General features: G+C 24.2%; 1 protein-coding gene across 1 annotated transcript; it reads left to right on the top strand.

Moving 5' to 3' along the window:
* Nucleotides 1–13671: 13671 nt before the first annotated feature.
* BO87DRAFT_398561 (solute carrier family 25 member 42) lies at nucleotides 13672–16602 on the top strand (the record flags this gene model as incomplete). The annotated part of the gene is made up of 9 exons (XM_025625379.1): nucleotides 13672–13704; nucleotides 13765–14085; nucleotides 14210–14488; nucleotides 14543–14679; nucleotides 14748–14949; nucleotides 15577–15580; nucleotides 15928–16032; nucleotides 16104–16471; nucleotides 16525–16602. 9 exons carry the CDS (start codon nucleotides 13672–13674, stop codon nucleotides 16600–16602), a joined length of 1527 nt encoding a protein of 508 aa, XP_025477786.1.
* Nucleotides 16603–16667: the final 65 nt, after the last annotated feature.

The raw sequence follows: 16667 nt of genomic DNA on the forward strand, positions 1-16667 counted from the left end.
GACTCTTTAAATTATAAATTCTAGATTAATAATTTTATTAAATCTCTTTTTTAAAGAAGAATAGCCTTCTATATTTATTATAATATTTTTTTTATTTTTTTATAGCTATTTACTATATTTTTTATAGTTATTTTCTTATTTTTCTAAGCTTTTTAATCTTATTCTGTACGGCTGGGACCTTTTACTATTAAAAATTATTCTTAATTCTAAGATAAAAGTCTGGTAAATAACTATATAAGATATTATAAAATAATAAATCTATAGTTATATTATTTATATTATTATAAATGAATTAAGTAATTAATAATATAGCAGGCCAGTTAATATTAAATTAATTAGAATAATATCAAAGATAATATTTAAGAATCTGATTTATCTGTTCTATTTAATTATTAGTTTATAGATAGAATACTGTTAAAAGCTTTAAGATTATATAATTATTATAAATTAAATTTAATTAAAATTTATTAATAAAAATTAATTATTGATCAGATATAATGCCTGTTAAAAATCTGAAAACTAATTTAATCTATTTATAAAATAATTTAATAAGATCTAGAGCAGTTATTATAAATAGAATAATAAAAAAAACAGTATTTCAAGAATTAATTAATAATAATAAGAATAGTATTAACAGTTTTCCTATATTAAATAATTAAAGATAATTCTGTAATAAAGTCTATTATTAATTTAATGAAAAGATAAGATAAAATTAATAATAATTTAAAACTGCTATATAGTTAATACTTTAAAGTAATATTATCTTAATATATTAAATAAATCTAAATATAATCAGCTATATTATAATATAATTTATTTTAATAGAATTTTTTTTATAATAATATTTCTATTTATATTTTCTTAAAATATCCTGCTAACAGGTTGTCATAATATAAATAAATAAATATTTAATATAATATCTTAGATAAAGAAATATAATAACAGTTTTTAAAATAGAAATAATCTATAGTTTTGATTATCCAGTACTTCTAGTCTAATTATTTTTACTAAATAATAAATTTTTACTGTTATATCTCTAGATCTTTATTTTATAAATATAAGATTATTTTTTAAAACTCAGAATTATATATATCTGAGTACAGAACTTCTATAATATATATTTATAATATTATAGATTAGAGAATAAATCTCTTTTAAAATAAATTTTTCTAAATAGTCTAGTCAGCTGTTTCTATACTGGCTTAATTATTAAAATTATTTAAACTTAATATAATACAGGTATTGAATCCAGAATAATTCTGTATATTTTAATATTTAAACTAAGATTTCTTTTTAATTAATTTTTTTATTATCAGGGATAATACATCTATAAATTATTCTTAAATTAAGATTAATAATTCTTCTTAAAAAACAGGCTTTATTTAGAATTTAAAAAGTATTCTAGAGAATCTATTCACTGGATTTAATTTTTCTATTTTATATTTAATAATAAAATTATAAAAAATTAGACTTATGAATTATTGGACTTATCTTTTATTAATTTTAGTTTAATATATAAAAAATTATAAGTTAGAATAATTAAATAAAATTTTAATAATTTAGAAAGTATCTTCAAAATACTATTACTATTGTTTAAAGAAATAAATAATAATAAATAATTCTTGATCTGAAATATTATAATTTAATTTAATATTAAAGAATTTACAAGACTAGAAAGTAATTAGATAAAATATATTTTTATTATTAAATTAAAATAAGATACTACTCATCTCTTTCTTTGTTATATCAGTTTCTAAATATTAGGATTTTATAAAATTAAAGTATATTAATAAAGATACTTATTAAAAAATAATAATTAAATAATAAAAGATAAGCTGCTCCTGTAGATTTAAACAGATTTTTCTAGATTTTTAATTATTCATTATTCTATAAAGTAAAGAGATAAAAGATAAGATAATTTATAAATAATTTTAAATAAATTAATAGTAAAAGTTACAGAATTCTAGAAAGACCTGGATATTATAATAACTTTCAAGAATTAATTATAAAATAATATTATTTATTTATTAAGAATCCAAGAATACTCTATCAGTATTAATAATATATTCTAGAAATTTGACTTAGGATTAGTAAAATAAATACTTAAATAATTTTATATAAAATTAAACTTTTAAAATCTTTCTAGTACTTAATAAATATATCTTATATAAAATTCTTTATTTAGTAAAAAGATAAAAATATTATTTAAATATATTATATAAAAGTCATTAAGAAGTCCACAAAGTATTATATATATATAGTTTTAGAATATTATAAAAATATTAATTAGCTTAAATAGTTTTAGAATATTATAAAAATATTAATTAGCTTAAATAATATAATAATATATTTAAAATTAAAATAATTATATTAAGTATAAAATACTATTTTTTATTTATTATTTTTCTTAATACAGATTTGGTAGTAAGCATTCTTAATATTAATTTTTAAAAAATATTTATTATCTAAGACTTTATTAAGAATCTCTAAAATAAGAAATAAAAAATAATAATTTTTAATAAAAACTTTATTAAGATCTCTGTAGTTTATATAAAAATATAAATTATTATTTTTCTTAAATATAAAGAGAATAGAGACTCCTGTAAAACTTTTTAAAGATTAAATTTAATTTAATTTCAAGTTCTTTTTAATATATTCTTATAAAATCTTAAGTTCAGTCTCTGATAGAGAGTAGAGAGTATATAAGATTATAAGAAAATATTTCATTAGATTTAATATTAATAGTATAGTCCGCAGGACTATAAAAAGAAAGTTATTAAAAAAAATTTATAAAGAATATATCTTAGAATCTCTAGAATTTAATTAGAATTATCTTTAGATTTAGAGATAAATCAGAAAATCTTTTTTTTAATAGCTAAATATCTTTAAAGAGCTTAATAATAATATATATCTTTACTAAATTCCAGATTACTTTATTAAATTAGATAATAAAAAAAAGAAAAATAAATAATATATTAAACTACTATTATTGATTCCATGTTGATAGATTAATATAAAGATCTTGAAATATAATTATTAATAATAGAATCAGGCTATTTTCTAAGTAAGAATCTTAGTTAATCTTTATATAATATTATTTAAAAGTACGGGTGCTTCCCCGTGAATTAATAATAATAATAAAGATTTTTTATATATTATAAATAAAAGTAATAATTTAATTTATAATTTTAATTCTAGATACAGTGACTAGAGTATATTAGAAATAATATATCTTAGTAAATTAATAGCTAATAATATCTACTTTAGTATAATTATCTAAATTTGTAAATATTTTAAGACTGTTTTAAATATAAATAAAGATATAAAAATAATAGATAATTTCTATTATAAATAAAAAAGTTAAAATTATAAGATTTATTTTAATTTCTTTATTTTTCTCTCAGAATCTGATAAATATTAGCAGGTTTTAATAGATTAAATCTTTTTACTTTTAATAAAATATTAGTTTATAAGATACTAAGTATTATTATATATAAAATATTATAATTAATTATTATCTTTTCCAGTAGAATTTTTCTTATGGTTTAATGTATCTTCTTTAATTAGTTTATTAAAATAATCTTGAAAATATTTATATAGTTTATAAATATTAAATTAATTATTTTTTTACTTATATTTCTGTTTATTATTCTATAATTTATAATAATAAATAATAATAGCTATTATTTTATTCTATTTTTCTAGTAAATAAAGAATATGCTCTTGAATATAATAATTAAAATTAAATAATAATTTAATAAAATATAATAAAATTCTTTCTTTTTCTATTTAATAAAGAAAGTATTACTCTAAAATATTAAGATAAATATAAAATTCTTTTAGATCTTGACTGTATTACTAATAAGTCTATTTAAATTAAATTATAATATTAGATTAGAAAATAATAATATTCTAGATTAAAATAAGAATTTAATTCTTGAACTAAGATTATAATTTCTTAAAAAATTATTTTACTTTTAGATTTTTATTATTAATAAAATAAAATTATCTTTATTTATATATAAGATCTATATAATTAATAATAGCAAGAATCTTGTATTCTTTTAAAGAATATTTTTCAAAAGTCTCTTAAAATATATATTCTAGATTAATAATTTATTCTTGATATTTTTAAAGATTAAAGTTTAATATAAAGTAGGAAATATCTTTAAACTTAATCTTTTTCTTATCTTTTTCTGATTTGGAAGAGGATTGATAATATCTAAAAAAAATCTTATTTAAAAAATTATTTCTCTGGAAATAAGTTATTCTTTTCTATAAATTAATAATTTATTTTAATTAATAAATATAATCTTCTAACTATTAGATTTCCTCAGTAGTAGGAACAGTATTTAATAATAATTTTAGATTAATATAATTATTAAATATCTTTCTTTCTTTACTGTCTTCAAGGGGTGGCATCTTCCTTAGATAATTAAAATAAAAAAAATCAGAATATAATAAAATCTACTTATCAGGGTAGAAGGCCTATTAATTAGATAAGGAATTAACCACTAAATATAATAAAATTATCTAGTAATAATAAAGATAGCTTATATTCATGAAATAGACTAATCCTTGAGAAATCAGTAATTCCTTACAGAGGAATCAATATCTTTTAGATATTAATAGAATATAGAACCACTATCAATGACCTCATGACTCTCATGATCACTTTAATACGTCATTCCAATGCCTTTGGCTGCGGTCACCGGTTTACCGACCTGTTCTATCACAAGTATATAGTAGTAATTCTTATTAATTTATTACTTATCTTTAAGAGATCAGTCTACTCCGTAAATATAGACTATCTTGTTATTATTCTATGAATCTATAGTATTTTATAACAGATTCCTTACCTGGTTAACAGGTTTTCTACCCTGACAAGTAGATCATATCACAATAAATATAGAATTAATTTTTTTAAAGTATTATTATTAACTATCTTCTTCTCTATCCGTGAATAGTAGAATATTCAAGGGTAGCCTGTGGGTCACGTGATGAATACTAGCTAAGTTTTATAGTAGAATTATTATTAGTATAAATATTCTTTATAATTAAATTATCGCGAGAATTATAAGAATTTATATTCTTATAATTATCTTTTTTTTGTAAGGCCTTGGCCCCCAAGACCATGAGTACTAATAATAATTATAATATTATTTTCTTCTAGATATACTTCGTGATAGCCGGTAGTATATAATACTGTTTATAATAGATTAAATGCTATTAAAATCTCTATTTATAAATTTTTACAGGAAAAATTAAATAAAAAAAATTATCTACTCTTTCTATCTTATAGTATTCTTTATAAGAATTTCTTATATTTATTATTTATAGAATTTTTCTGTAAGTCCTTGTTTATCAGATCTTTTTATAAAATATATAAAATATTATTTTTTATATACAGAGCTTTAAATTCACTGTAAAGTTTTTTTTAAATTCCATATATATATTAATAGTAAATTTATTTTTAAATAGAAATTAGAATTCAGGGCTCAGGATTTCTAATAAAGTTTTTTATAAATTTTTTCTTACTTAAGATCTGATTCCTTTTTCTTTTATATTTCTTTTTTTTTTCTCTGTCTCTTTTTTTTTCTTATAAAAAAATAAGTAATTTTTTTATAGATAATTATCACAGCTTATATAGTATAATATTCTTATATAATACTTTTTTCTTTATTATTATATATTAATATATTATTATTATTATTAAACAGGTTTATCTCATAGCTACTGTTATAGTTTTATCTTCTATTAATTTATTTTTATTATCCGCGATTTTCTTTTCTAATCTTCTAATTATAGTAAACTCAGGTCTTTTTATAAGTATAATTAAATTTATAGTTAATTATAGTAATTATTTATTATTACTACTATTATTAATATAATTTTTTCTATTTCTTTAATAACTTTATCTACAGTTTCTGTGTTTTCTATTACAGTAAATTATTTTATTCTTACAGATATCCGCGTGTGTATATAAATATTAATTTATAATAATTTATATTTTCTATAAATATATCTGGTACTGCCTAGTCTTTTATAATATCTATTATTAATAGCTTTTATTAAGAAAAAATCCGCGGTAAATAATATATCTTAACTAATATATTAACAGCTTTAATTATAAGAAATTCTTATATTTATAAACTATCTTTATTTCCCGCGGGTATTTCTAGGCTTATTTAAGACTGGTTAATCCCGCAGGTAGTAAAGCTTATAATTTAATTATTATATTAATTTATAAAACAATCTATAGTATTCTAATTTATTAAAATATTTATAATATATTTAGTTATTCTGTCTGGTCTTTCTTCCTGGAAAAAATAAAAAACTTTTTCTAGCTAGAAATATTACATATCTATTCTCTGTTTTATACTTTTTATTAGATATATTTTATAAAAGTAATTAGAAAAGTATACCCAGTTCTATAAAATTATTCTTTAAAATAAAAACCAGATTATAAAAATTTTAATTAAATAAAAAAAATATTCTAATAAAGATAATATATAAAAACCTGCTATAAATCTATATTATTTATAATTATATAAAAGATTTATGGCCAGGGGACAGTCTTTATTATTAAAATAAAAAAATAATAAAAATTATACCGCGAAGATAAAAGAAAAATAATTATTTAATTTTTTATAAATTCTAATTACTGGATATTTTTATATTATATATAAATAATGTACTGCCATGAGACTAGAAATAGATTATATTAGTTTTATAATATATATATTTTAATTAGTAGAATAAGTATATCTAGTAACTAATATAAAAGTAGTTATTATATTTCTAATTATAATTATTATTAATATATATTATAAAAGCCAGGGTACTGTCCCGGTTCTTATAATATATATTATATTTTTAATTAGAAAAAATAATATTCTAATTTTAATTATTAAGATAAATAATATCTCTGGATAATACTTACAGGTTTTTTTTATAAATAAAAATATTTCTATAAATTTTTTTAATCTATTTTATAGTAATTATAAACTAAAAATATATAAAATATATTATAAATTTAAATATTTATAGATAATTCCTGTCTGTAAGCTTATATATTTATTTTTTTTAATATATAATATAATCTTTTATTCTGCGGGCCTAGTTTCTTACTAGTTTATTTTTATAAAAAAATATTTTATAAATAATTAAATTTTTTAGTTTACTGTGAAGCTCTTAAACTATTTTATATAATTATAAAACTTTTTCTATTTTTTCTAAGTAGTAGTCAGATTCTTTTTAACTTTTTTATAAATATTTTTAATTCTTTTAAATCTTATAGAAATGTCTGTCTTCTTCTGGATTTCTGTATAAAAATCTAGTCTGATTATTTATAAATATAATATAAAATAATATTTTCTTAATTAAGACCTGTGAGAAGTTATTATATATAAATACTATAAATAATAAGAAAACTACTTAATTATCTTACTTAAAATTTATATAATTTTATATGTATTATTTAAGAATATTATTCAAGTATTCTATTTAACTGTTTATTTATAAATGATAAATTATATTTAATTCTTACTTTATTATAAAAATATATATAAAGTTTAATTAAAATTTCTTTATAAATATACTACTTTAATCTGTAATAATCTTTACAGATATTTTATATAATTAAAAAATCTTTTTCAGAAAGATTCTTGCAAGATTCTTTTCTATTAAACTTTTTTATAAGAAAATAAAGTAGGCTATTTTATTATATTTATTTATTATTATTAAAATATTATTAAAGATTTCTTATAAGTTTTTTATAGTACTAGTACTTATAGATAAATTAATAATAAAATCTATTATAATTTTCTTTTATAGCTTCGCGGGTATTATAAAGAGTTCTAATAAATTTTATTATTTCCTGTGAATTATTCTACTTTTTTAGTATATTTTATAGATTTTATAATATTTTTATATAAAATTTCTAATTCCTGTCTACTAGAATCTTTATAAAACTAGTATTATTATCTTTCTACTTATAAAATAACTTGTAATAGAATTATTGTATAATTTTATAAATATTTATAGTTTTAATTTTTATTTATTCAGAATATATAACTTTCCAGATTTCCAGAGAAGATTATTATAATTCTTTTATTTAATAGATTTATTTATTTTCTTATTCCTCGCAAGTCTGAAGCTTATAGAATCTCTTAATTTTTAATAAATTTTCTAGGCCTGTTTATCTTGAATTAATATTTATAATATTTTTTTAAATAACTCTGCAGATGGATCTTTATAGTAAAATATTTTTATAAAAATAATATTTTTTACTTTTACTTTCTCCGTGAATTATTCTTAGATTAGGATATTTCTATAGATCAGGATTTATTCAATTATTATAAATTCTCTTTTTCTATAATATATCTCTAATAAGTTAAAGAACTGTTATAATATTACTTTTTTTAATTTCTTATAATCTTCTGTGAGTTGTTCTTAGATTAAGATATTTCTATAAATTATAATTTATTTAATTATCACGGATTTCTTCTTTCTGTAGTATAGTTCTAATAAATTAGAAAATTATTATAGTATTACTTTTTCTAACTTCTTATAATCTTCCGTGAGTTATTTTTAGATTAAGATATTTTTATAAATTATGATCTGTCTGATTATCATAGTTTTCTTTCTTTTAATAATATATCTTTCATAAATTAGAAAACTATCATAGTATTACTTTTTCTAATTTCTTATAATCTTCCATGGATACTTTTTTTTATAATCTAGATATTATAAAAGAATATTTACAGGATTCTAAATCTCTGGGCAGTGTATAATATAAAATCTAAATATTATAAAATATTATATCTATTATATTTATCTCTGCAATAATTTTTTATTAATTATAAAATATTTTAGAATTTTATAGTCTATTATAATCTCTACTATAAAGTCTGCTTTTTATAGCTAATATTTTTATTTTTTAAAGAATTTAATTATTACAAGTAATTCCTGGTCCAGAATTCTATAATTTTATTTTATTATAATTATCTTTTATAAATAAAATATAACTGGTGTTTACTTAATATTCTTATTTTTCTATAATAATATTTTACTAATTATAAATATTGATGTATTAGTCTTGATATATATTTATTTTTTTCTTAGAAATAAATTATAATAATATTCTCTGTGAATATATCTTTTAATTTATAGAAATTTTTATAAATTTTTTATTAGAAAATCTAGATTTAACTTTCTTTTCTCTTTTTTATAGAATTTCTTAGTCAAGTCAGTGAGTAGACTAGATAATTATAAATACTTCTATATAAATTAATGATATTAACTTATAAAATCTATAAATTATAAAATCTTTTTTATATTCTGTAACTCTGATTATTTATAAATTATTTTAATTTATTCTGATTCTATTTATATATCTTTATAGTTAATAATAAAATCTAGAAAATTAATCTCTGATTTTATAAAGTAATATTTATTTTATTTTATATATAATTTTATTTTTTTTAGAATCTGTAGTATCTCATAGACCTATTTCTTATATATTTTAAAAACTTATAAATATATTGTAATATTATTTAAGTAAATAATAATAAAATAGTTCAGGTACTCTGTAAATAATAAATTTATTAAATTCTAGAATTCTGCGGGTATATTAATTAATTTAAAAAATATAATTATATATTTAAACAGCCTGTATTTTATATAGAATACTGTTTTTTATTTATAATTTCTTATAATTTTTATTTTATAGTAAGTCTCGCGGAGATCAAGCTAAGTAAATTATAATATTTTTATAATATATTTAATATACTTATTAATTTACAGTAATAGATACTTATTTTTAATAATCTATTTATTTAATTTATAATAATTAATATATATTCTTAGACTTTTATTCTTCTTCTTTATGAATAGAACTGGGATATTTATAAATAATTTTAAATTTCAGATTTATTTTTTTATAAGATATTTTTATAAATATTTTTACAGGGTCTTCTATTCTACAGAGAATATTTTATAAATTATATTAATTTTAAATTTATAATTCTCCGCGAGCTTGATTTCTAAGTTAATTTCTGGCTATAAGAATAAATATAATATAATTTTTATAATTACTTAGACAGTTCTTTTTTCTAATTCTCATGAATTTTTTAGATTACTGTAATATATATTTATTTTATATTTTTTTATAAGAAACTTTTTTATGGATACTTAGTTTATCTAAATTATCTAGATTTTATAGAACTTTAGATAATAATAATTAAATTTTATAAAGGATTTTATGGAATAGATTCAAGATATTTCTAGTATAATATTTTTATATTATATATTATAATTATAATATCTTAATAGTTCTTACAGTTTCTTTTTATTTCTTTAAGATTTATTACGAAGATTACTGTCTTTTTTAAGTAAATATTATTTTTATTCAAAGATTTTATAAATATCTTTATAAATACTAATTTCTAATTTATAGTCTTTATAAATATTATAGAAATTAAATTTACTTCTGTTTTTATATTTATTAGTATTTCTATTTTATAAAATATATTAGAATTTTTTTTATAAGTAATTTTCTACATATCTATAAGCTAGAATATATTATAAAAAATATTTTTTCTAATTTTTTGTACTCTGTATAAGTAACTAGTTATTTTTCTATAATAATTTTTTTTTACTGTATAATAATCCACTGTAAAATAATTTTATTTTTATATTTAAAATAAATTACTATTTTAAAAGCTGTCACGGGTTTAATTATTAATATTTATAAAATTATATTTTAGTTTTCTTTTTTTTACAGATAGTAATTCTATAAGTTTCTTTTTTATAAAATATATTTCTGGGATTATTTTCCCCTGTTTATAAAAATAATAATTCTTTTTATAAATAATTAGATTTCTTACTTTACTAGTTAAGACTTAGCTATATTTTTATAAGAAATATTATTAAATTCTGCTTACTTATAGAAAATTTTATTTATTTATAAATCTTATATTTTATTATTATAGAAAATAATTCAAAGAATAAATAAAGCTATATTATATCTAGTTTCTAGATTTTATAGCTAAATTTTATTTTTATATTTTTTATTATTAAAAATATATAAAGTTCTTTTCTTCTTTACAAAATATAGTTTTAAAAACTTATAATTAAATTTTCTATCTTTTATTATTAAAATTTTCTAGTTAGAATTCTAGAAACTTATAGAGACTTTTTTATTTATAATTATAATAGATACTTACAGTTTCTTTTTTTTAGAGATTACTAAGTATATAGTCTAGATATATTATTATAATATATATTTTTAATTTTTATTTTAGTTATTTACTCCCGCGGTTAACTTTTACTAAGTAATAAATAATTAATAGATAGTATAATTATAGGTATTATCATATTTACTATTTTATAAAAATAAATATAAATAATAAAGTATTTAAAACCTGTAATAGAATTTTTAGAGTTACTTAGATTTTTATAGATTTTCTTTAGTCTTGTAGTAATTCCCAGTTTTAACTTTAGATTTATAATTTATTTAAGTAGATTAAGCTGTTTATAAAGATTATTTAACAGAATTTATATTTCTCTGGATTATTTTATAATTATTTCAATATTAGTCTCATAAACTAGTAAATTAGAAAATTCAGGAGACTTCTTATAAAAGCAGTTTCTAGTATTTTATATAAATATAATTTAATAAATTATCTCGCGGGGTTTGAGTAACAAGATTATAAGAATAAATATAGTAAAATAGTATAAAGAGTATGCCTTATTCACAAATATAAATATAGAATTAATTTTTTAAAAATATTATTATTAACTATCTTCTTCTCTATCCGCGAATAGTAGAATATTCGCGGGTAGCCTGTAGATTATGTAATAAATACTAGCCAAGTCTCACAGCAGGACTGTTATCAGTATGGATATTCCTTGTGATTAAGTTATTGCAAGGGTTATAAGGATTTACATCCTTACATATTATAGATATTAGAATCTTTTTTCAAGATACTTTTATTTCAGGTTTTTGATTAGTCCTCTAAATAATTACACAATAAAAACTTTTCTTTCTAAGGAATACTTAAGATATTTATTTATATAATAATGTACTTTACCATAATCTATTCTAAACATTTTTGATGATATGTGATAGAATAACCCAGCTATCAGGAATAAGATCATCAGGATGACATATTATAGGGATTATGAGAGTCATGAGATCATTAATAGTGGTTCTACACCTTCCCGACATCTATAAGATGCTGATTCCTCTGTGAGAGGCTACTGATCTCTTAAGAATCAGTCTATCTCATGGATATAGACTACCTTTGTCATTATTATATGAATATACAGTGTTTAGTGGCTGATTCCCTACCTGGTTGACAGGCTTCCTACCCTGACAAGTAGACCCTATCACATGATAATACCTTTCAATAGAATTTGGAATTTCTCTGTAAATAGTTGAATAAGAAAATCTTGATTGTTTTTATAATTTAAAAAGTATGAAATTTAATAACTAATAAAATATAATTATATGGCTGTTATATGATCAATACCTCTAATTGATAATGAATTTAGTCTTGTCATTTGTATTAGCATATATTTTAAAAGTTTATCATAATACATTACTAGTAAGTAGTAATGCTTATTATTGTAACTCAACTTTAGTTTAATTAATGATTTAAATAGAAGATGATTTAGCTGGGGCTGTTTGTTTATTTTCATTATAAAATCTATAATAGGAATAAGATTTAGCATTAGAAAATTTCCGACTTACTCCGTTTATATTAGGATTTCTTATATAGAATTCTGTATTAAATCTTTTATAGAAATCTCTATCGTTATTTTCTTGGATTTTAAATTAGCCTGTATATTAGATCTTATATAAAATTCATGTATAAATGCTAGTGAAAATCTCCTATATATAGAAAGATTAGGTGGTGATATCGAGTTTAGGATAGTATCTTTTTTAGGGCAGGAGACGGGTGTCCCCGGTGTGAATCCTCGATTTCCGCTGCCGTTTCTCTTCCCGGGACTGACCCTCTTTACTCCACAACAACACAGCAGTGACCAGCAGTGATTTGTTTGGCAATCCAGCCTGCTAGTGCCGGACTTTGGTTTCGAACTATTCCAGACCACATTGTCTTGCATTCTTATTCTCATTCCACCTATATCTTTTGAACTATAACTATCTGTGGGTGATTCGTTAAAGGCTCGCTATCGCTGTAACAAAGCCTCTTGAACCTCCATTACACGTATGCAATAGCACCTTCACCAGCTTTTCTCTCATATGTGGCCTTGGCCCGTCCTGTTCTTAGGACAACGGCAGGGGGCACTGGGTCCCAACAAACCACCAGAGACCATTATCCCAAGGCCAATAGACAACATACCGAATGAATGATCCGCAAGCACCCCATTTCGATCGTCTCTCCATAGGTACTAGTATTTCGACCCCTCAAGCTGCATCCATTGGCTGTTATTTAGTTTCAATGTTGCTCATAACAGCCCCTGGATAGGCCTGTCCAGTACGTCTGTCACATACTGGCTTACTGAACGTCGTGTTCCCCGCATCCTGCTACTACCGGATTGATTCACCTCGGTCTCTTATCAAGGACCATACATAACATCAGCTTGGGCCGTCACCGGTCAGGTCGATGTATTCAATCGAACGGGCAAAGTGCAGACTTCAAAATGCCTCAACCACCAATGTCCAACATTATACAGGTATGGCTACTGGAGTTATCATGTACATCTTCAAGCTCACGACTGTTGTCGCCTTAAAAGGACCATTTCACGGAGAAAGCGCCAAGTTTTATCAATAAAGCCAGGTCCAGAATTGCCGAACCCGTTGTTGCTGCTTTCATAGCCGGAGGAGTAGCGGGTGCGGTGTCGAGGACACTTGTATCACCACTCGAACGTCTCAAAATCCTCCTCCAGATTCAGAGTGTCGGCAGAGAAGAATACAAATTATCCATATGGAAAGCGCTCGTCAAAATCGGAAAGGAGGAGGGATGGAGAGGCTTCATGCGCGGAAATGGCACGAACTGTATTCGCATCATTCCTTATTCAGCGGTTCAATTCGGCAGCTATAATTTCTACAAGAAGGTGAGTTGAAAACGAATCCGTACAGGCTTTGAGTTTATACGCCTCGAGTGTACAATGCGTTTGAAGTGCGAATATAAGCCATAGAGGGCGACCGGGTTGGAGGTTTGATTAACGTAGACTCTAGTTCGCGGAATCTTCGCCAAATGCCGAATTATCAGCCATGCAGAGGCTTCTTTGTGGTGCCGCTGCCGGCATCACATCCGTGACAATTACTTACCCTCTTGATATTGTCAGAACTCGACTCTCTATCCAGTCAGCGTCATTTGAAGCTCTCAGTCACCGAGGGGTTGGCGAGCAGTTACCGGGCATGTTTACCACAATGGTCTTGATATATAGAAACGAAGGCGGTATTGTAGGTCTTTACCGTGGCATTGTGCCTACCGTTGCTGGTGTCGCCCCCTATGTCAGTAAGCCCGGAACGCTCATACTATACCACCTGTGACTAAGTGCATTTTAGGTTGGCCTCAACTTCATGACGTATGAATCGGTCCGCAAGTATTTGACCCCTGAAGGTGATGCGACACCAGGACCCCTGCGTAAACTACTTGCCGGTGCAGTTTCTGGTGCAGTAGCACAAACATGCACATACCCATTGTAAGCCCCACCAGGAAACATCGATTGCTCCTCGTTATGATTAGCTAATATGGAGGCCACGGCTTCAGTGATGTTCTCCGACGGCGCTTTCAGATTAATACAATGTCTGGGATGGGATATCAATATGCATCAATTACGGACGCCGTAAGGGCCATTGTGGCGCAAGAGGGCTTGCGTGGCCTGTTCAAAGGAATCGTGCCAAATCTTCTCAAAGTGGCTCCCAGTATGGCTAGTAGTTGGCTCAGCTTCGAGTTAACCCGGGACTTCTTAGTGGGATTGGAGAAATGATAGATATAACATCAGTAAATATGGCCACGGCACCCCGATGAATACAAATCACACCTGGTAGATAGAATATGTTCCAACTTTTCTTTTTTACCCAAAAAGGATTTCTTTGTTAGGTGATGGTACGTATCATATACCCTCTTTGACCCTGCCGCTATGAATTGTGCAATTTTCCCAATGTCGGGCGATGGCTATGTTCGGCAGATTGTTCTCGATAATTACGCATGCGAAATAAATAAAATATGTTACATAGATATAAAAACCTTGTAGAGCACTTGTTTGATGTAAGGACTTTGATTTGTATAGAATATAATAGTTGACACGGTAGGTCAAGCGAGCTGGAGTGGGTTATGCTAGACTGTGCGGGGTAAAAGTGGGAAAGATGCAACATATTTATGGATCATAAGCCTACGGACTACGGAGTACACTATAGAATTTGTTAGAGGAAGGGCACACGCCTACAGATAAGAAAGATGTGTGGTCCAGAGGGGAACCGGAGGGATCGCTCATTAATGAATCAACAGTATGTGAGGTCAACGTCCAATGATAAATGATAGCAGGATAAATGGAGCTCCCCACTAAAACTATAATTTATTTAGCACACAGTGCTAGGATAGTCAGGATTTAAACTGGAGTAACTAGTACAATGAATGATGCATGCCTTGAATATTGGGCATCAAATGATCTTGGCTACCGTATTGGGACTAGTGTAGGGCTCAACCCGCACACACCGTGCATCTGAAAATCGTAGATTGAAAACCTCACCAGCTTCACCTTGACTACGGGTGCGATAGCCAGCCAACTTTCAGGTGTCCCATCAATAACAGCAGCCATGGGTACGTTCAATTGACGTGGTGATATATTCATTCGCCGAAGAATTTCGCGGGTTGCGACTTCTCTTTTTGGCTCAACACCATGGACAGTTCCTATTCTCACTTGGCGAATACTGATTTTGGGATACAGGTATCGACTTGGACCGCCACCATGTGCGCGGCACCCATCGCAAGGCGCCCAAGAGCGAGAACGTTTACCTGCAAGTCTTGGTGAAGCTTTACCGCTTCCTCGCCCGTATGTCTCCGCCCTCTATGTGCAACCGATTTTCAGCCATGGGAAACTGATGGGTGGTGGAAATTTTGCAGGTCGTACGGAATCCAACTTCAACAAGGTCGTCTTGCGTCGCCTTTTCATGTCCAGGATCAACCGCCCCCCCGTTTCGCTCTCGCGCATTGTTTCCAATGTGACCGACTCCCACAAGGGCAAGACCATCGTTGTGATCGGCACCATCACTGACGACAACCGTCTTCTTACTGTCCCGAAGCTGTCCATTGCAGCCCTTCGCTTTACTGCTACTGCTAGGGCCAGGATTGAGAAGGCCGGTGGTGAGACCTTGACTCTGGACCAGCTTGCTCTGCGTGCCCCTACTGGAGCGAACACTCTCCTCCTCCGCGGACCCAAGAATGCTCGGGAGGCAGTGAAGCACTTCGGTTTCGGCCCCCACAGCCACAAGGCATGTTATATACTCTGCGCAGAAATATGGTTTGCATAACTAACCTTGATCAGAAACCCTACGTCCGCAGCAAGGGACGTAAGTTTGAGAGAGCCCGTGGACGCAGAAGGTCTCGCGGTTTCAAGGTGTAAGGAACGCTGGTTAAATATTTTCCGTTTCTTGTGTCTGGTCGCGGTTCATCGTGCTGGTGATGACG

The sequence above is a fragment of the Aspergillus neoniger genome (genome assembly GCF_003184625.1).
Source record: "Aspergillus neoniger CBS 115656 unplaced genomic scaffold BO87scaffold_24, whole genome shotgun sequence".
Classification (NCBI taxonomy): Eukaryota; Fungi; Ascomycota; class Eurotiomycetes; order Eurotiales; family Aspergillaceae; genus Aspergillus; species Aspergillus neoniger.